Raw genomic sequence first — 21,417 nt, 5'->3', positions numbered from 1 at the left:
ACATCAGGAAGATAACTTACAAAGCAGTCTTTTGTGGTAGAAATGATGGTTCTACCATACTTGTAAAAAGACGAAGAATTTACAATTTTGGCTATATGAAGCTTGCACAAAACTAAATAATGATCTGAGATATCATCACTTGACTGCATAATTTCAACACTATCAACATCAATTCCATGTGAAAGTATTAAATCTAGAGTATGATTTTGTCAATGAGTAGGTCCTGAAACATGTTGTCTAACCCCAATAGAGTTCAGAATGTCTATAAATGCTGATCCCAATGCATCTTTTTCATTATCAACATAGATATTAAAATCACTCAGATGTAAATTCACCAAATTCTTTAATAAAGTCTGTATGGTGCCCTGGTGGCCTGTATACAGTAGCCAGTACAAACATAACAGGGGATTTATCATTAACATTTGTTTCTCTGGATAATGTTATATGAAGCACCATTACTTCAAACGAGTTATACTTGAAGCCTGCCCTCTTAGAAATCCTGAAAACGTTGTTATAAACTGAAGCATACTCCATATAACTCCATATACAAGCCAGAAACTAAGCCTTTTTTGCACAGGCCTATCTAAAGGGTTAATGGTCCCACCTAGTGATCAACTGTAAAAAATAACAAATGTTACCTCTTCCCAACAGGGAAAACCACCAACAATCAAGAATATCACACGCACACAAACACTATAATTTGCTGTTATACTCCATATAACTCCATACACAAGCCAGAAACTAAGCCTTTTTTGCACAGGCCTATCTAAAGGATTAATGGTACCACCTAGTGATCAACTGTAAAAATATTTTTTTTACCTCTTCCTAAAAGGGAAAACCACAAACAATCAAGAATGCATTATTATATGGTGTCATGGCTTTGCAATCAAAAAATGTAATTATAATGGAAGTCAATGGGGCAAAAACAGCCACCAACAACAAATTAGGGAGAAAAAATTTTAATCTAATGCTGCACAAAAACTAACAATGCATCAAAGCCAATCTTGTTGCTAATCTTTGACATGCCCAAGACTGTGATGAAAGGTAAAAAAATATCCAGTCCACAATCACTTTTTATATTGAAAATATGTAATTTTGTGTGGGGCTTTTTTTCCTAATCAATTACATAATTTATGAACTTGGTAATTAAAGAGTTAAAATCTTGGATTTTTTGGTAGTTTTGATCAGGACTGAGGTTGATTAATAGATTTATGCAAAAAAAATAGAAAAAAATATTTATCAGATACATTTTTAAAGCAGTTTAATTTAGTGGATGTTTTCATCCACAAACATATCGAAAGGGTAGTGAATTTGCCCACAGTGTACCGTTGAGTTTTTGAAAAATTTCCCAAAATATGGGTCAAAATAAGATTTGTCACCAAACACCTGCATCTTCCCAGACTGTGTATCCCCCGCCAAGAATCAACTGTTTCCGTCTTCATGTGTATTGTCTGTTTACCTCATTAAAAATCACTAACTCGCACTTGCTTCCTGCCAGTATTTTGACCAGTCATAACAGAATGCTCTGACCCATCATGGAAGCAGCGAGCACCACTTCTCTCTCCGAGTTCATCCACCACAGCTTCACCCGTATGGATCAGCAGCAGAAGAGTATTGTCAACACCGGACGCGTGGTCCAAGCGCTGGTGACACAGGTGTCCAAGCTTACCCAGCAGATCCCCCAGCTGACCTCTCCCGCGGCCCCACCCGCACTGCCTGCACTGCCTGCACTGCCCGCCCCCCCCCCCCCGCACCTTTGCAACAGAAGAGTCCAAGATCGCTTTTGCTCTCACTTTGCTCTCCGGCAGGGCCATGTTATGGGGAACGGCGGTGTGGGAGAATCACCATCCGTGTTGCACCTTGTTCCACGCCCACTCCGAGGACATGAAGAGAGTCTTCGACCGGGCCGCGGCCGGCAAGGAAGCCGCTCGTGAGCTCGCAGACCTCTGACAAGAGAACCTGTTGGTGGCGGACTATTCCATCCAGTTCCGCACCTTGGCGGCCGCGTGCCAGTGGAATGAGGAGGCGCAGTGGGATCGATTCCTGCATGGGCTGGCCGACCGTGTTCATAAGGAGATCTACCTCCTCAAGTTTCCAACCAGTCTCAATGGTCTCATCGACTTGGCGCTCCGTGTGGACGTCTGGATTAATCGTCCTGGTAAACAGGCCAGTCATTCACGTGTCGAGAGAACATGGTCGGTCTCGTCTCATGAACCCATGTAGGTGGGTAGAGCTCGATTATCCCGGGAGGAGAGAGAGAGGCGGAGGTCCCGAGGACTATGTTTATATTGCAGTGGCTCGTGTCATATCCTTCGTTCATGTCCGGTAAAAGAACCAACCCGGTAGTAAGTTTGAGGCTACTATCGGGTGGGATCTCTGCCGGTAAGTCCTCAACTACATCATCGACTCTCCTTCCGGTGAAACTGCGGTGGGAGAACCACACTCACAACTGTCACGCCCTTCTGGACTCTGGAACCGAGGGTAATTTCGTTGATACTGTCCTTGCACGTCACCTTCCTGTCCTTCCCTTGTCTGGTCAAATCCACGTCACCGCACTCAATGGCCAGGAACTGCCACACGTTACTCACACCACTGAACCCATAACTCTGCTCACCTCCGGCAACCACACTGAAACCATATCCTTTTTTCTCATGAACTCCCCTGTTGCACCCATCGTTTTAGATCATCCCTGATTGGTCAAGCACAATCCACGAGTCGATTGGGGTTCCAACACCATCATCTTGTGGAGTGAAAGTTGTCATGAGTCTTGATTGGTTTCTGCTTGTCCTGTTGTGTCTGTTTCTGTCTTTCAGGGGGAGACCATGGTTTTATCAAACGTGCCCGCAGGGTACCTGGACCTGAAGGAAGTGTTCAGTAAGTCCCGCGCTGCTTCTCTTCCTCTGCATTGTCCCTATGACTGTGCCATAGACTTAGTTCCAGGTAAGTCTCCGCCTAAGGGCAAGCTTTACTCTCCTACTATTCCGGAGAGGGAGGCCATGGAGAAATACATTTCTGATTCCTTGGCATCAAGGTTCATCTGCTCTTCCTCTTCTCCAGTGGGGGCGGGATTCTTTTTTGTGGGTAAGAAAGATGGTTCTCTGTGACCTTGTATTGACTACCGAGAGTTGAACAACATCACAGTAAAGAATACCTATCCTTTGCCGTTGATGTCTTCAGCTTTCGAGAGGTTACAGGGAGCATCCATATTCTGGATTTGCGTAATGCTTATCATTATGAAGGGGGATGAGTGGAAAACCGCCTTTAACACCCCTAGAGGGCACTTTGAATATTTTGTGATGCTGTTCGGGCTCTCCAACTCGCCAGTGGTTTTCCAAGCACTCGTGAATGACATTTTGAGAGACATGGTAGATCAGTTTATAAATGTTTACCTGGATGACATACTGATTTTTTCTTCATAAGAATATGGGTGCTATCCATGGTGCTGGCTTCATGACCGGTCAATTTGTTTTTGACTGGTCATGAAATCAGCCATCTATAAGATGTTATATAGTGTAAAGTGCATAATGTGACCCAAAGACTTCGCCTCAGAAAACTTATTTAGTTTAAAGATAACTTAAATAATTTTGGCTTGAGAAAACCTAGACAGAAAGATTGAATGCTAGGTTTAGATAGATAGATAGATAGATAGATAGATAGATAGATAGATAGATAGATAGATAGATAGATGATAGATAGATAGGTAGATAGATAGATAGATAGATAGATAGATAGATAGATAGATAGATAGATAGATAGATAGATAGATAGATAGATAGATAGATAGATATGAAATATGAAAATTAGCCCATGATTTACTTAACCTCATGACATCCTAGGTGTATATGACTTTCTTATTTCAGATTAATCCAATCAGAGTTATATAAAAAATTGTCCTGGCTCTTCCAAGCTTTATAATAGTAGTGGGCGTTGTTGTTTCTGTTCAACAGTCCAAAAGAAGTCCAATAAAGTGAATCCATCCGTAATAAAAAAGTGCCTCACATGGCTCTGGTGGGTGAATAAAGGCTTTCAATAGCGAATCGGTGCATTCTAGTAAGGAACATATCCATATTTAAAACGTTATAACCACTTTTCTGTAGCTTGCGCTTACTGTCGTACAGTACAGACCAAAAGTTTGGACACACCTTCTCATTCAAAGTTTTCTTTATTTTTATGACTATGAAAATTGCAGAGTCACACTGAAGGCATCAAGGGCTATTTGACCAAGAAGGAGAGTGATGGGGTGCTGCGCCAGATGACCTGGCCTCCACAGTCACTGGACCTGAACCCAATCGAGATGGTTTCGGGGTGAGCTGGACCGCAGACAGAAGGCAAAAGGGCCAACAAGTGCTAAGCATTTCTCGGGGAACTCCTTCAAGACTGTTGGAAGACCATTTCAGGTGACTACCTCTTGAAGCTCATCAAGAGAATGCCAAGAGTGTGCAAAGCAGTAATCAAAGCAAAAGGTGGCTACTTTGAAGAACCTACAATATGACGTATTTTCAGTTGTTTCACACTTTTTTGTTATATATATAATTTCATATATAATTCCACATGTGTTAATTCATAGTTAATTCATAGAATCTACAATTTTCATAGTCATGAAAATAAAGAAAACTCTTTGAATGAGAAGTTGTCCAAACTTTTGATCTGTACTGTACGTGAAAGCCGGGCAGGTGACATAGAACGTAAACGTAGTACATGTGCTGTGAGAAGTGATGAATGTGGAAGCAGAAAGAAGAGAACAAAACAAAACACTGTTTATGAATTAGAAGTAGAAAACTAGGAGGCACTTTTTATACTGGATGGATGCGCTTTTCCCCCCTCAGTGAAGAAAATGGCAAAAAATCCACAGATTCAATATGACCCATTTATTATTCACACTTTCGGGATTTAGGACTCCTCAATCTAAACCTTAAGTCCTTTATTCCCCCAGTGTTTGATTTCCCAGTGATCCTGACTGCATTTGTGAGAGTCAGTTTTCTTCTTTCACTATGATGTTCACCCCTTGAATGCTTTCTCCTAGCTAAAGCTGTGAGGATTGTGTCCTTTATTCACAGCCTGCAAACCATATTTTTACTGACACTTTATTCAGTCTAGATCACTATTGGGATTTGTTTATGTCAAGCTTAATGTTCTGTACTTTGTCTGACCAGTCAGTGGTCTGGATGAAGGCATACAATGGGGAAAATATTTATTTGATCCCCTGGTGAATTTGTAATTTTGTAAGTGTAGAGACAGAATATCAACAAAAAACATCTTTAAAAAAAAGGTTAGAAATGAATTTGCATTTCAGTGAGTAAAATAAGTATTTGATCCCTTACCAACCAGCAAAAATGGCTCCCACAGATTGATTATGTGCCCATGTGGAACACAGATTAGTCCTGCCAGCTGTCAAAGGATGTCAGAGACAAGACTAGATCTGCATAAGGCATAAATGGGCTACAAGACCATTAGCAAGAAGGAGACAACTGTTGGTGCAATTATTCGTAAATGGAACGGATGGAATGGATACAAAACAACCATCCACTGGCTTTTCTGACTATGACACCAAGAACATCATCCCAACAGTCAAGCACAGAGATGGAAACATTATGCTTTGGGGCTGTTTTTCTGCTAAGGGTACAAGGACGACTTCACCACATTGAGGGGCAAATGTACGGTGGCCATGTACTGTAAAATCTTGGACGAGAACCTCCTTCCCTCAGCCAGAACACTGAAGATGGGTCATGGAGGGGTCTTCCATCATGAAAATGACCCGAAACATACCGCCAAGGAAATGAAGGAGTGGCTCAAGAAGAAGCACATTAAAGTCATGGAGTGTTCTAGCCAGTCTCCAGACTCAGTTCTATAGAAAATCTGTGGAGGGAGCTGAAACATCGAGTTGCCAAACGACAGCCAAGAAACCTTAAGGATTTAGAGAGGATCTGTAAAGAGGAGTGGATCAAAATTCCTCCTGAGATGTGTGCAAACCTGGTCACCAACTACAAAGTTTCCATCAAGTATTAAGTCATGTATTTCTCTGGGATTTCACTCACTGAAATGCAAATCAATTTCTAACTCTTATATAATGTGTTTTTTGTTTTCTGGATTTTTTTGGTGTTTCCCTATACATTAAAATAAAACTACCATCCAAATTACAGACCCTTCATATAATTGAGCAAACTTACAAAATCAGTAGAGGATCAAATAAAAAAACAATTCTCACTGTAACTGTTAAAACAGATGGTCTTCACTGATGTAGTATGATTTTGGTACAGTGACAGATGTTTTCTCTGCTCCTAACATGTATTAGCTGGACGTTTGTGTTTGTCTATATTTGGTATTTGCACATTCAGGCGCTGTTTATATGATTTGTTTCTGTTTATTCCCTCTCTAGTGTGTGATTACTGCAGCACAGGGGACTTGCACACATACTGGCTGATGATTGGTCAGTTTGGAGGTAAAAGTGCTTGCTGCTGAATTAGGTTCTGCTGGTAAAAACTTCTATATGACAAGAAATAATTTTAGGGTCAAACGTTTGGCGTCAGTAAGATTTTTTTTATGTTTTTGAAATAAGTCTTCTGATTTAACCAAGGCTTAACTTATCTGATCAAAAATACAATGATAACTGTAATATTGTGACATTTGGTTACATATAAATCTAATATGAATATGAATATAAATATATACATATTTTGTAGCAATGAAAATGTCTTTATAGTCTCTTTTGTGAATGCGTGAAAGTGTGAATGTCTTTTTTTAATCTTACTGAGCCCAAACATTTGAACAGTGAGGAGTATATTATATACATGTAATCTAATAATATAATATAATATAATATAATATAATATAATATAATATAATATAATATAATATAATATAATATAATATAATATAATATAATATAATATAATATAATATAATATAATCAACCTAAAATCATTGGAAATTTCAAATCATCCATCGTGATGTGAAGGTATACACTGTTTTGGATGTAATAATGTTTTAATTTAATGTCTTTAAGTAATGAATATGAATTTTTAAAAGCCTTTAAAACATTTTCTGTGCTATTTTAACAGATGGAGAATGTCCTTCTAACAGATCAGGGTGAGGAAATGTGTGTTCTGTAGTCCTGCCAATGGAGGGCAGTATGTGTCAGCTTTTTCTTTCTTTCTTGTAAACATGGAATGTTCCAGAACATCCAGGCTTCAGGTTTCCAGGCCAGAGAATATATTTCAATATTAGTTTGTTAGTTTGTTAAAATGTGAAAGTGAAAATATGACATCAAAGTCAAATCCAACATCAAAGCTTCTAAAATTCTAATGACATCAAACTACCATTTAATCATAAATGGAGTATGTTTAGAATATAAAAATGATAATTATGTATGGTACTATCTGAATCTGAGGGTTTTTGATATTTTATTAAAGGCCACCTACGACTGGCTGACTTTGGCTGGTTTGTCTCGGTGTCTTGAGCGTGGAGGGAGGGCATTCACTATTTGTGGACTTGTTTTATTAAATCTATAATAAAACAAGAAATGAAAACAAATAAAAGATTCCTGTGGAATATATGTGGATTAATATACATAAATGGTCTCTTGTAAAATGTTAAATGAGCTATTAATTACATTTATGGCTTACTAATGAAAGGATGTTTATATGCGTAGCTCTGTGGAATATAAACAAGATTCTTAAGAAATCTGTCTCTGTAGCTCCTGAAGTCCTTAGCGGTGGTCTCTACAATCACGCGGCTGATTGGAGGTCTCTTGGCATCCTTCTTTTTGCATTGGCCACTGGAAAGGTGAGGACAAATGCACATATATTTGCACCAACATCTTAAATGAAAAAAATGACTTGTTAGTTTGTTTCTGTATGAATAGATGTGCAATTTCTGCCAAGTCATTCTGAACTCCCCCTCCCTCTCCGTTTTTGTCACAGTTTCCTGTGTCTCCAGAGCCGGACCACTGTAGCATGCTGAGGAGAGTACGCAACTTCCCTTATGAGATGCCAAAAAACTTCTCTCCTCCGTTTGCCCTCCTGCTTACAGAGGTGAGACCTGGACCACTGCTGGACTGGTTATTCACCAGAAGTCATCAACCAAAAATCAGCTTTCAGTACGAACACGCATCAAATTCTCTGAATAAAAATAAAAAGGAACACATTTTTAAAGGGATAGTTCTCCCAAAAAATTTGTCATCATTTACTCTCCCTTGTGTCTTACCAAACCTGCATCATTTTCTGCATTCTTTGAAAAACAAAAGAAGAACTCTGGGAACCAGACAACACTAAAGACTATTGACTTCCACTGTATAGAAGCAATATCAGAATATCTTTATGCTCCACAGAAGATCATACAGTTTTTGAACAGTAAATGATGATGGACTTTAATTTGTCACGTCACAATTATGGGTGAATTGTCTCTTTTAATGTATAACTTATGATGAGAGTTCATACTGAAAGCTGTGATTTTTGATTGCTGGGATCTTGGCGAATCTGAACACAGTCTAAGACATTGAGATCCCCTTTTTTATTTATTTGAACCCATATTTGCTCTCCTCGGCTTCTTTGTAAGAGTCCATCACGTCCCCTTCGGTCACGTCACCTTCGGTCACTTTTTCCATAGCACAGTGTTTGATTCCCATTTGCTCCAAAACACCCCCATGGAGCTGATCCTGGAGCTGAAGAACTGGCCTGACCGCTCTGCCAAAGCCCGTCGAGGACTGACCCTGGAGCTCTTCCCAAACATTGACTGTGACTTTATTTTAACCTCACCATGTACACCCACCGCTTCAGACCTTTCCTTGACTCTGGCCAGCATGGAGTGGGTAGAAGCGCTAATGCAAAGCCATGTACTCCAGAACGATGCTTCCAAGAGGGAAGTGTTTGTTTAACTTTTTTAATTCCAAAACCAGACATTTTTACAAGGGATGGTCCACCCAAATTCCAAACCTGTATGATTTACTTCTGTGGAACACAAAAACAAGATATTTTGAAGAATGTTGAACCACCCAGCTGACTTCCATTGAATGTACAAACAATACAATAGAAGTCATTCAGAACAGAAATGGTTTGGTTGCCGATATTGAACTAATACAGATTAACCAAAATAAACTCATACAGGTTTGGAATTACATGAGGGTGAGTAAATGAGAATTTTCATTTTCGGGTGGACCTTATAATAGGAGTTTATTCTTCTGTGAAGGAATATAGTGGTTAAGTGTATTTAATTTTTATTTAGACGCTCTAATCCTTATGTTGAATTCCTTACCTTTTGTTGAGACATTTAGTGAAATGTGGTTCATAGTTACTCATATACTTTGACATTATTTGACTATTTTGTCCTCATTTATATGCCATCTCTACATTTCCTTTAAACAAACATACCATCAATTCAGTTCTTCCTGTTTTATAATGTTTTGAAAGCTACACAAACCCTCAGGGATGTACTTTAATGCTAAAAGGATCAGATCGTCAAACTGATACCTATACTTTTATATGACATTATATGCTCATCACTGTGCATTTTGTCCAATTTTATTATTTTTTGTGCCTGGTTGGATGCCCATGTATGCATGAATAACCTTGTTTGCCTGAGATGACAATTCTTTTTTTATGCTTGACACCTTTATCCTTTATCAACTAAGCAAAAGAAATGATGTAGTAAAATGTTTTATTTTCACGCAGTATTGTTATAGATTTTTTGTGAAGCTGCCTTGTCATTGCCCTATTATTTAGCTACAGTCTCTCTCCCCCCCCCCCCCTCTCTCTCTAAATCGATCAGATATACTAAGTAAAAAAAAACTTTTTGTGTTTAAATAGAACCAATAATTTGTTCGTTTGTAAATGTATTGAACATTGCATATATTACCAATATAAATGTTTTATAAGAAAAATTAATTTGCAAATAGTATGTGTCGTTGTTTCTTTTTCTTTAAATGTTTAGTTATTTTAAGACATTTTAATTTTATTTAATAAAAGCCTGTGCTCGCACAACCTATGCGCAGTGCTTACAACACACCTCAAGCACGAGACGCTGACGCTGACGTTCGGGGTCACTTTAAAAATCATGAATATTCATTGCTATTATAATAAGGTCGTGACCAAAGCCACGCCCCTAGTTGGGTAGCTTTTCCTGCGCGGTCACGTTGCGTTGCGGCATTGAAACGGGAGGCTGTCGACAGTACAACTTCTTTTGCATCACTCTCTCCTAAAAAGGTAAATGATTGAAATCTTTAATTTCTTGAATGAAATGAAATGATTGAAATCTTTAAGCTTTCTTGAATGACATTTAACGTTATGTTACTCGTTCTGTAAACATATGTTGAATATAATTTTGTTAATTCCTTATGATTTTTATTATAAATATCTGCTATTTTAATAGTGTAACGTTATTTGCTTTTCATTAAATGTCATTAGTATGTATGATCCGACAGGTGGTTGTCTCATTCCGAAGGCCTTCTCCATCATGGTACAACGATAAACACGTTTTAGTAGTGTCTATAGCAAATATAAAGCATTTAAATGCGGTCTTATTAATTTCTGTGTGAAATTTTCGTTTTTGAGCGTTTAAACGCTCCGAAATTGACTATATTAAGAGACAAACATCATCACGTCGACGTTCATGACATTCAATGTCACCCTGAGCACGGATGAACACCATCATCATCACCATCGCTCTTCCGTATAACAAACCTAAGGTAGAGTTAACAGAAAGCCGACAAACCGAACCTATTTTACCAGGGTTTATATCACAGAATATGCTAATTCAAGCGTCATATGCACGTGTGGGTCTATACAGCATCACGGATGCGGCTGCTGTCCGCAGAAGGGAGTGTGGCCGATCTGCACGTACACATTTCCTACATCACTGTAGCTTAGCCTAGCTGAGATGAGCTAACGTGATGAAATAGCGTTTCCTTTAGAGACTTAATACACATCCTTACAACAGCACACGCTCTCAAAAGGGATATGTAAATAATGTACGTCTAATTCAGGTTTTGTAAAAGATGTCCATCGCTCTTAATGTCGCCCTTGTACGCTTTAGCATCTGTTAGCGAGGGCACTAGGACGCTTGCGTCGCGTTGCGTCACGGCGCGTAATGAATCACGCTGTGTTCTCCTCCTCTCGCGTGTCGTGTGACGCGCTGAGGATGGTGTCTCTCCTCACTGAGGACACCGCGGGGACAGTGCTGCTCAAGGTTAAATGAACTAAGCTGATGATGGAGACTTAGATCAGGATGTACAGTCCTCTTAACGGTGGACTTTGACTCTTCTATTTCTTCTTTCGTGTATTATTTTTGTATCTTTTGCATGACCATTTCATTAAGGTCCTGTGGAAATAAAAAGAAAAGCACAAAATTTAATATTTTTTTTTAGCGAAACCAATTCTTGGCAAACAAATCAGTGCAATTTCATATTTTAAAGGAAGTTGTCATGTGTGTTGAGGAACTACACTACCTATAATCCTTAAGCTCAGCTGGAACTCAGCAGGTGTATTTAAAAATACTCAATATTTTTTTTTATTTACACAATTTAAGTGCACAGCCTTCCACCAATCATACATATACATTTTTACTATAGTTCACATTTACATTGTCCTGAGCAGGCTGGTTTGTGTCATTGAAATCCCTATGGAGAAAATGAATGAATGGGAAGGATGCTTCCGGGATCAAAGCCACTGGAAAAATGGGCACTCACTGACTCACTGTAGCGCATGATGCAGTGCAGAGCAACAGATGCAGACTGAATCTGTCAGCTGTCGCTTATGCCTTGCACATTTTCTTTTAGAAGCATCTTCTGAAAGGCCACCCACACTCCCTATAAAGATTTGTTTGAATAAAAGAACAGGTTTCCAAAAGGATGGCATTATCAACCTAAGGATAAGCATTTGTCATTTTGATTTTCAATTAATTTATTTTCTTTTGCAATTAGATCTAAACCACCAAATCCTTTCAGCTTTGTATATGTAATGGTAAAAGGGGATAGTAGTGATCGGAAGGGGTAACTTATAATAGACTGGTTAGCTATTTTGAGCTTGTACTGTATATCCAAGCATCTAGCAGATTGGTGCCTTAAAGGCATTCATTTGATCCACTGTGTGATTTGTTTAGAACTAGTTAAGAATTAATACTGTAACTAAATGACTTAAAAGTGCAGTGTCTAAACAGTGTCATCATGACTCATTAAAATGTATTCACCTGCGTTAGAAACACAGATGGTTCTTGATAAATGGCAAGCCGATGTGGTTCTCTTTAATGTAAACCGAGCTTGCAGTTGTCTTATGAAATACTATATAATAAACTATGTAACATTTGCGAGCAGTCTAAATAATATCTAGGTCTATCTCCAACCTATTTCCATTAGTGTATGTAGGATTCTTATAATATCTAGTATGAATAAAATGGCTAAAAATAAAAATGTTATATAAATACACTTAATTAATTTAAAAATAATTATTTATTTAATTACATTTAATTAATTGTTAACATAATTAATATGTTGACCTAATAGAAGTGTAGTTTGCGACAGTAGCGATGGACTTCTTCCATAGTAACCCCCCAGCCCCCCCCACCACCACCACCACCATACCATGGGAGTCGGTGGCTACCGTCAACTGTCTGGTTACCAACATTATTCAGAATATCTTCTTTTGTGCTCAACCGTAGAAAGAAACTTTTGGAACGACTAATTTTAATTTTTTTGTTGAACTATCCCTTTAACATTAACTTTAACACAAAATAAAGCCAGTCATTGAAGACTACAGTATGTCAGATGCTTTTTTCCCCTCTAAGTGGAATGATAAGAGCATGTCGTAACGCATCCCTCCAAAACTCAAAATATGTGAACACAGCGGCCGTAGGCTGTGTTTTTGGTGGGTGGGGGGGGGGGGGGGGTGCTCTCGTGTCACTTCAGTAATACTGTGATAAACCATATCCTAGCATAGAAATAAAACAATAGCTCAGATGCTAGAGAAACAACAACTGGCATGAAATCAACTGATTTATTTAGTCTCTCATTAAAACCCGAGCATCTCTGTTTAGTTCATTTCAGTAACATGTCAGTTGAGGACAATATAACATTAAATCATTCTGTGTCATGATAGGACGGTTTTCTCTTTCGTTTCATGGGTTCTGTGGATGAACTGGTGTGTTTGGTGTCACGGCGTATCAAACAGAGATCTATATCCACACACACCAGCCAGTCTGTGCCGGTTTTGGCTTGTTCCATTCAACACAGAGATGTGGGGGCACTCAACCATTTACATTTATGCATTTAGCAGACACTTTTATCCAAAGCAACTTACAGTACATGCAAGCTATACTAGTTTGTATTATTATTATTATTTTTACCATTATGTGTGTTCCTTGGGAACTGAACCCACAATTTATTTTAAAAAAAATTTACATGCAGAAAATATAATATCAATTAAATAATAGTAGACTTTCATCACTTTTTTAACACACTTGGGTAGACTTTACAAAGAACACTTAATATTAAATTCAAATTTAAAGATTTATTTTAAAGTCTATTTTAAATCATTATTTTTAGCTTTATTATTATAATCTAAGGAGTAAACTTATTTGAGTGCGTTGACAAACATACTAAAGAACATGCACTTAATTATTTTAAATGCTGGTTGTTATTTATTATTACATTTAAAGTCAATACATTTTAAATGTTCTAATTTGCAAATCATTAAACATGTAACTACAAATATATTTACATATGTGATTTTTGAAGTTTCAAAAAATAAAAATAAATTTCAGTACAATTCAACAGTACACTATAACCATATTTTCAAAGACAATAGAAGTAAATATGAAATTATGTATTAATATAATCCTACTTATGGGTCAAAAAGTACTCTTAAATTAAGATAATTATATTTAATGTAAATTTCAACTATAAGGCATTTTAATTTAATTGTAATTAACATGCAGTTAAGTAACTCATTACATTCAATTTGCACCGAATTATATTATTTTAAAGTATATTATTTCCATAAAGTGTATTTCTTTTTCACAAGGAATATGAATAAACTTTTCTTTAATGAAATGCTTGGTCAATCCAGATCTTTAAATGTAGTAACAGACAGTGGGGCCTGTCTAATGGGGATTGACAGCAGAGATTAGAGGAGTGGGATTGCATAACAGGAATAAAATACACTCTGCTGGCTTTAGTCCTTGTTATTATGTAATTCAGCCTCACTGAAGAGCTTGTGAGGAAGAGTAGGCCGGAATATTAACCAGACCCTTTTAGATACCTTGAATTATTAGGCACAGTTTTGTTTGTCCATAGCCAGCAGTCAGACATTTCCAAGAAGATGAACTGTTGTTCTTTGTGTGACTTTCTTTGAGTAAAGTAGTGTTTTCTAAGCAGCAGAAAGTAGCCAGTTTCCTGATTCACAAATCAAGAGCCATAGTTTTTTCTTTTTGTGTGTAACTATATAGCCAGCTATTACATACATTTCAAAAAAGTGTATGTATATATATATATATATATATATATATATATATATATATATATATATATATATATTAGTCATGCACAAAAAAAAAAAATGACACACTTGGTAAATATGATCAAAGAAGGTTGTAAAAATTGATCTGCATTGTTAATCCTTTTGATCTTTTATTAAAACAATGCACAAAAATCTAACCTTTCATTGGATAAAAAAGAATTTAAAATGGGTTGAAATATTCTAAAAAATAAATGTTTTTCTCTAATATACATTGGCCACAATTAAGGACACCCTTTTATTGAAATCTTTTTGAAACCTCCATTTGCCAGTTTAACAGCTCTAAATTTTCTCCTATAATGCCTGATGAGGTTAGAGAACACCTGACAAGAGATTAGAGACCATTCCTTCTTCCAAAATCACTATATATATATATATATATATATATATATATAGTACAGATTTGCACCAATGTGTGAAGTTATTGGTAAAATCGATGAAATGACAGTTGTGTGTCTGCCATTCCTGTGTTGCAGGTTGCTTTGAGCCGCACGCATCATGACGCACCAGTACCCCGCACTCACAACTGAGCAGAAGAGGGAGCTGCAGGACATCGCTCAGCGTATCGTAGCTCCTGGGAAGGGCATCCTCGCTGCAGATGAGTCCACAGGTCAGTGAGGGTTTCATCTTATATGGAAGTAACACATCCAATGTGATCATTTACTCCCCCCTCATGTTGTTCTTAACGTGAAATATGGAGCAAACAGCTTTCTGTCAGTCCCTCTAACACTCTGAAATGTATGTCTGCATCTGTACAGGTAGCATGGCAAAGCGACTGAACCCCATCAGCGTTGAGAACACAGAGGAAAACCGCCGTCTTTACCGCCAGATCCTTTTCTCTGCTGACGAGCGCATGGACAAGTGCATTGGTGGTGTCATCTTCTTCCATGAGACCCTTTACCAGAAAGCTGATGATGGCACACCCTTTGCCAAACTGATCAAGGACAGGGGCATTGTTGTTGGAATCAAGGTACCAGATTTTATTTAAATTATATTTAATACATGATACATGAATAAATCACATTTTAATACATGATAAAATATTTAATGTTTAATAATATTTAACAGTATTAACTGTTTTTAGTATATCTTTGATCAAATAAATGCAGCCTTGAGGTTGATAAGAGCACAACCAACCAACCACTACATTGTAGGTGGTGTGTGTGTGTGTATAAAATTATAAATAAAATGTGCAGTGCTGCCATAAATACTGAGTGCTGAGATATATATAAGTAGGCATGTAGGCAAAGGATAAAGATAAGATTGTAAGGTTAAATCAGGTTGTTAATGTTTTCCACAACAAGGTTCTCTCTAATTAGACCTTTTTTTAGCTGATTGAAGATGTTTGAAATATTCTTCTTTGTATTTCTAGTTTAAATGTGAATTGAGCATAGTTTAAGACATTTTTTTAGGATGGTTATTAGAAAATGCAATCAGGACTCCTGGACTATTAGTAATGCTGCCATGACAGTTTGATCTACAGCAGGTTGTCCTCTTTTACAGGTTGACAAAGGTGTTGTCCCTCTGGCAGGAACGAATGGAGAGACCACAACACAGGGTAAGCTTAGTCACGGTTATAGTATTTGCTAAAATTGATGGCAGTCATGATGTTTTGTTAATGTGATACCTGTTTGTCTTAAGGGCTTGATGGCCTGTCAGAACGCTGTGCTCAGTATAAGAAAGATGGTGCAGACTTTGCTAAGTGGAGGTCTGTGCTGAAGATCAGCGAGACCACTCCTTCAGAGTTAGCCATCATGGAGAACGCTAACGTCCTGGCTCGCTACGCCAGCATCTGCCAACAGGTGAGCTCACTGAGTCTTGGCGGCCTCTGTGTTTGTCTCAAAGGCAAGAAGTGTTGTTATTGTTCGCTAAAACTAGAACTATTCAAAGTTGTTATCTGAATTGTTAATTGAAGCTGAAATTAAATCTTACATGAAAAAACCTACAAAATAAATTGCTGAAGTACTGAACTAACAAACTGAAACTGAAATAAAGCTAAATAGTAATATTTCAAAAAAATGGCAAAAGCGCATATGACTAAAACTTAAACTAAACTGAAAAATAAAAGTAACAGTTAATTGAAATTGAATACTATTGAATACTATTATGGTTTATAAATAATACCAATAACACTGAATGTAAAAAATCCCAATCAAAAAGGTCTTGATGTGTATTTAGATATTTTTGAAGAGTTGAAGCTAATGCATAGATATCAGAGATTAGATGGATGCAGTGTGACTTTTTTTGACAGTATTGTCTGTTTGGTTTTTTCAGAATGGGATTGTGCCCATTGTTGAGCCAGAGATTCTGCCTGATGGGGACCATGACTTGAAGCGCTGCCAGTATGTTACAGAGAAGGTACATTAAAAGTGACAGCTATTTATAGTATGGAAACCAGACTTGATTTAAAAGGTTGATAAATATTATAGGTTAAATTTACTTAACTTTACTTAATTTCCCATGTATCTCCAGGTCCTTGCTGCCTGCTACAAGGCCCTGTCTGATCATCATGTCTATCTGGAGGGGACTCTTCTGAAACCCAACATGGTGACAGCTGGACACTCCTGCCCCACCAAATACAACAGTGAGGAGATTGCCATGGCGACAGTGACCGCCTTGCGCCGTACCGTTCCCCCCGCAGTAACCGGTGAGTCACGAGGCTAATGGAGAAACCTCAGCTGTGTTTGATTTACTCTTACGTTTTGAGAATGTGCTGTGTGTTTTTTTAAGCATACAAAGATTGCCATGATGTAGATGACAAGAGGAAACTGCATGTTTAACAAAAGTGTGAGCAGTGAACAGTGTATGGTGAGAAATAGAGTCCTATTTCAGGAAATGTGCATAATCCATTTTGAAATCGCTCTGGCAGGTGTGACTTTCCTCTCCGGAGGTCAGAGTGAGGAGGACGCGTCCATCAACCTGAACGCCATCAACAACTGCCCTCTGACGAAACCCTGGGCCCTCACCTTCTCTTATGGACGTGCCCTGCAGGCCTCTGCCCTCAACGCCTGGCGCGGAGTTAAGGAAAACGAGAAGGCTGCCACAGAGGAGTTCCTCAAGCGTGCTGAGGTCAGTTCATCAAATCCTTTTCCCTTTAAGATGCGGTCACATTGGCCAGAGATCCATTGTATTGTCAGTAGTGTAGCAATGTATAAAGCATAGCTCACACAGAAGTCTATTCTAAACATAGCAGCTTTCTGTTAGCCAACACGGTTAATCTGTGTGACCACCACCTTGAATCAGTTGCAAAATTTGTCTCTTGCACAACTTTTAATACAGATAATAATGTGAATAACTATAAATTCATAGGTCAAATATTTTTTTAGTAAATACTGATATGTACTATTATTTGAATTAATTCAAATAATTCTTTAGCATATAATATTAGTGATGTACCGAAATTTCAGCAACCAAAAATATTCAGCCATAACAGGGAAAAAAGGGTGTTTGTGACAAGTCCAAGTCCGCTAAAAGTTGTACTCGAGACCGTACGAGTCTGAGTACTCCATCTCTAATGTAAATATGATAAATAATTGTATATGAAATAATAGCATATTTAATAATATAATAATAAAAAAGATATAAAAAAAAAAAAAAATACTATTATTAACAATAGAATTGTTGGGCTGCAGTTGTTTTGTTCTTTGTCGATGTAAACTGCTGATTCATGCAAGTAAAAAACTGATCTTCCTGAACTTTCCTCAGGCTAATGGATTGGCTGCTCAAGGCAAGTACATCTCCTCTGGAACCGATGGATCAGCAGCACAGTCCCTCTACGTGGCCAATCATGCCTACTGAACATCCTGCATCCTATCGTTCAAGCTTCTGCCAGCCAATAGTATAGTGCACAGCTGCTACCCTTCCTGTCACCAACCAATCACAGGCCTGCGCTGACATCTGTACTTTAGGGTTGTCATTACAATGTCTCATAATGTCTCTATTTAAAATGTATGAAACTTTAGTATTGGAGAGGAGAAAAAGAAAGGTACAAAGGATATTATTTTTTATTTCTGAAACATTCTAGCCGTGATTTCTTGCATTACTGGTTTTAAATGGATGTATATGTCAGGCATTCCGTTTTTATTATTCCAACATAAGTCATTCCAATTCAGGCACGAGCCACTAGAGGTAACTTGTCACATTCCTTTCAGTGCAGGATGACCTCATTGGTCTTAACGGTGATGTGTGGAAGATGTGAATACTGAGTCCAGATCAATGTGTGTCAGCAGGGGCAGTTTATCATAATTGGGAATGAAATGGAGTAATATGTAACTGCTAGCTATAAATTAACTCCACCAGACTCTAAAAAATATTTTGTGTTGTGTTCACATATAATATGCTTTGTTTGGGTTGTGTGATTATGGTTCAAGAAATTAAATATGAAGTACTAACAATATTAGTTTGAAAAGGACCATTATTTTGAATCTGTGCTCTATTGTGTTGTGTGCTTGAGTGTATCATGCCTCTCCCTCTCCTCCCTGTATTTGTGACACAGCGCTACATGAATAATATCTTCTATTGGCTGTAAACGGCAGAGCAGACCAAACTGTGGAGCTCCTGGGGAGGTTAGCTCTCACTGCTCTGTTGACAAAATGTGATATTGTGATTTGATGTTCTCTAAGCACTTTGTGTGTCAGATAGTAAAACCTAAAATAAAGTACTGTAAAAGCCTAGATTTTGTTTGTCATCAATATGCAGGTTTATTATTTCATTATTATTATTTCATACACTTGCTACACACATTTTGAGCCATGTCTGACGGTTTCACATTTACACATTCATTACATTTGTGCTTTCCTCAAGAGTCCCCCAACGTGATTTAATGGATCTGTTGAACTGTTTCTAAAATGAATAGAGACACATTTAACAAATAAAGTAAACTCTGGTGTTCCATAAAGTAAAAAAAAATATGGAAGCACGAATCCAATGTTTGTGTTGTGAGACCAATTAGATGTGCTTGATAAAATGGTACCTGATTGTTTAAAAAAAAAAAAAAAAAAACAGTACTTTCAGGATGTAAAAGTATATGTGGGGAAACGGGGCACTGCGCTTCTATGTTCCCCTCCCTTTGGAAGTTCATGGAGTCTGAAGAAGACTTATCAAATCTGGAAATGGAAGTGGAGCAGCTGTTTAAACATCATGTCCTTCGTCATTAAGATATGATAGCTGCTCTGAGCAACTGTCCACATGACCAAAGTGAATAAGGAGAGTACGACAGACAGCACGAGGGCCATCAAATCTAGTCCTGGGGAGTATTCTTCCTCATTTTGGCTTGTTTTCTCATTAGCATACTGTTCGAATTTTCTTTATTTAATTTTTTTTACATTTTCTTAGGCTACGAGATCACATTCCATTTGCTCAAACCAGACCCAAAGTCGCCCAGTCTTCACTGGGATATCCAGGGTGCCATTCAAAGCTACATTCAGCCTTTATTGAACAAACTTGCTCCTATAGCCAACTTTTCAGGGGACTCTCAGGTACTTACAATTACATCGTAGTGACTTCTCACAGGGCTGGAGGAATATTCTGTACCCTGCAACGGTTACAAAGTTATCAAATGCTGTACTGTTTATGCAACAAAAGATTAGAGCTGCTTTTTTTACACATAAGAGAAATTAAGAAACATGGAGTGGTGCAAGAGGATGTTTTACAACAGCTGCAAGTCTCATTCAGTCAGCATTTGGAGTCAGAATTTTAATATTTCATAACATTTGTTGTATTGATGTAAGCCTTTTAATTGTTATTTTTTATATATTTATATTCTTCACACAGTTTTTGGATTGCATTCATCAACTTTCAAATGCAAGTATCTTGTATAGAATAATTTGCCATTCTTGAGAATGTTAACATTAAAATGGTTAAAGTGATGGGTGTGTTCTTAGCACAGCTACAGTTAGTACTTGGAAGATTTCACTTTAATACATTTTTTTTTTTAAATTCCTGTTTTCCCTGATGAAAGTGTTTCATTTCACTTTCTTTGGTCTGTTTCAGGCTCATGCTGGGAGAGCAGCTCCAGTCTGCTGTCGCTGAGTGGGAGGCTGGGAACTTGCCTTTTGTGCTCCAGTATAGCCAGGAGGCTATTTATGGCTTCATATAGGGGACTTTTTTGATCACTCTCTTTTGCATCTTTTTTTTATTTTCCAGACGATCAGAAATTAGCCATCTACATTCCTCTTTTCCCATGGCCATGTGTGTACCTGTTTGATGCATACTAATGGCTGCACTTAAATGTATGCATTTATCAGATGCTTTTATCCAAAGTAACGTACAGTGCATTCAGTCTATGCATTTTTGTTACCAGTATGTGTTCCCATGACCTTTTGCGCTGCTAACACAATGGTCTTCCACTGAGCCACAGGAACAATTGTGTAGCATGTTCAGAAACACACTGATCCATTAAAAGATGTGTGTGTGTGTGGTGTACATTTAAAGTTGATTTATTTATTAGTCTGTCATCAGAAGAAAAACAGCTGATATGAATGTTATGTTAAGCTTAAATTTACAAAGGCAGCTGTACTGAACAATGAATAAGTGAAATGATTAATTCTGTCTGAATGCAATGTGTAATTTGGTTTCTGTCTTTGTCCACATCCAGTGCATTGCATCTCTTCTTGTTAAGACACTGTAACACTGGGTAATGATCTCAGTTTCATTAGGGTTTGTGGGGGTTTGTTAGGCATATTGTGGTTTGTTTCCAAGGCCATCATAGTTGTAACAAAAATAACATGCAAGATAATAAAAATAAAAATTAAAAAACATTATCTTATGTTTAAAGACATTTTCTATAACTTCTCAGAATGTTTGGTTTGATGTGTTAACTTTACAAAGGGTTTGTATGGAGATCCAGGAATTATGCCACTGAATTTCCATCATTCACACAGAATATATGACAAGATGATTAGTTTCCTGTTTTTAATAT

The 21,417-nt window shown here is 37.6% G+C and overlaps 1 protein-coding gene and 1 pseudogene across 1 annotated transcript; both read left to right on the top strand.

Annotated features, from left to right (window-relative positions):
• Nucleotides 1-1,535: 1,535 nt before the first annotated feature.
• LOC127942318 (ribosomal protein S6 kinase-related protein-like) lies at nt 1,536-9,698 on the top strand (annotated as a pseudogene).
• A 352-nt stretch (nt 9,699-10,050) lies between these two features.
• LOC127942001 (fructose-bisphosphate aldolase C) lies at nt 10,051-19,171 on the top strand. Its single transcript, XM_052537512.1, has 9 exons — nt 10,051-10,196; nt 14,975-15,108; nt 15,257-15,468; nt 16,002-16,056; nt 16,140-16,300; nt 16,773-16,856; nt 16,971-17,145; nt 17,368-17,567; nt 18,204-19,171. Exons 2-9 carry the CDS (start codon nt 14,997-14,999, stop codon nt 18,294-18,296), a joined length of 1,092 nt encoding a protein of 363 aa, XP_052393472.1. The 5' UTR covers nt 10,051-10,196; nt 14,975-14,996; the 3' UTR covers nt 18,297-19,171.
• The last annotated feature ends 2,246 nt before the right edge of the window (nt 19,172-21,417 follow it).

This window comes from Carassius gibelio, chromosome A21, assembly GCF_023724105.1.
Source record: "Carassius gibelio isolate Cgi1373 ecotype wild population from Czech Republic chromosome A21, carGib1.2-hapl.c, whole genome shotgun sequence".
Taxonomy (NCBI): Eukaryota; Metazoa; Chordata; class Actinopteri; order Cypriniformes; family Cyprinidae; genus Carassius; species Carassius gibelio.
This window is presented reverse-complemented; position numbering and strand designations above follow the sequence as displayed.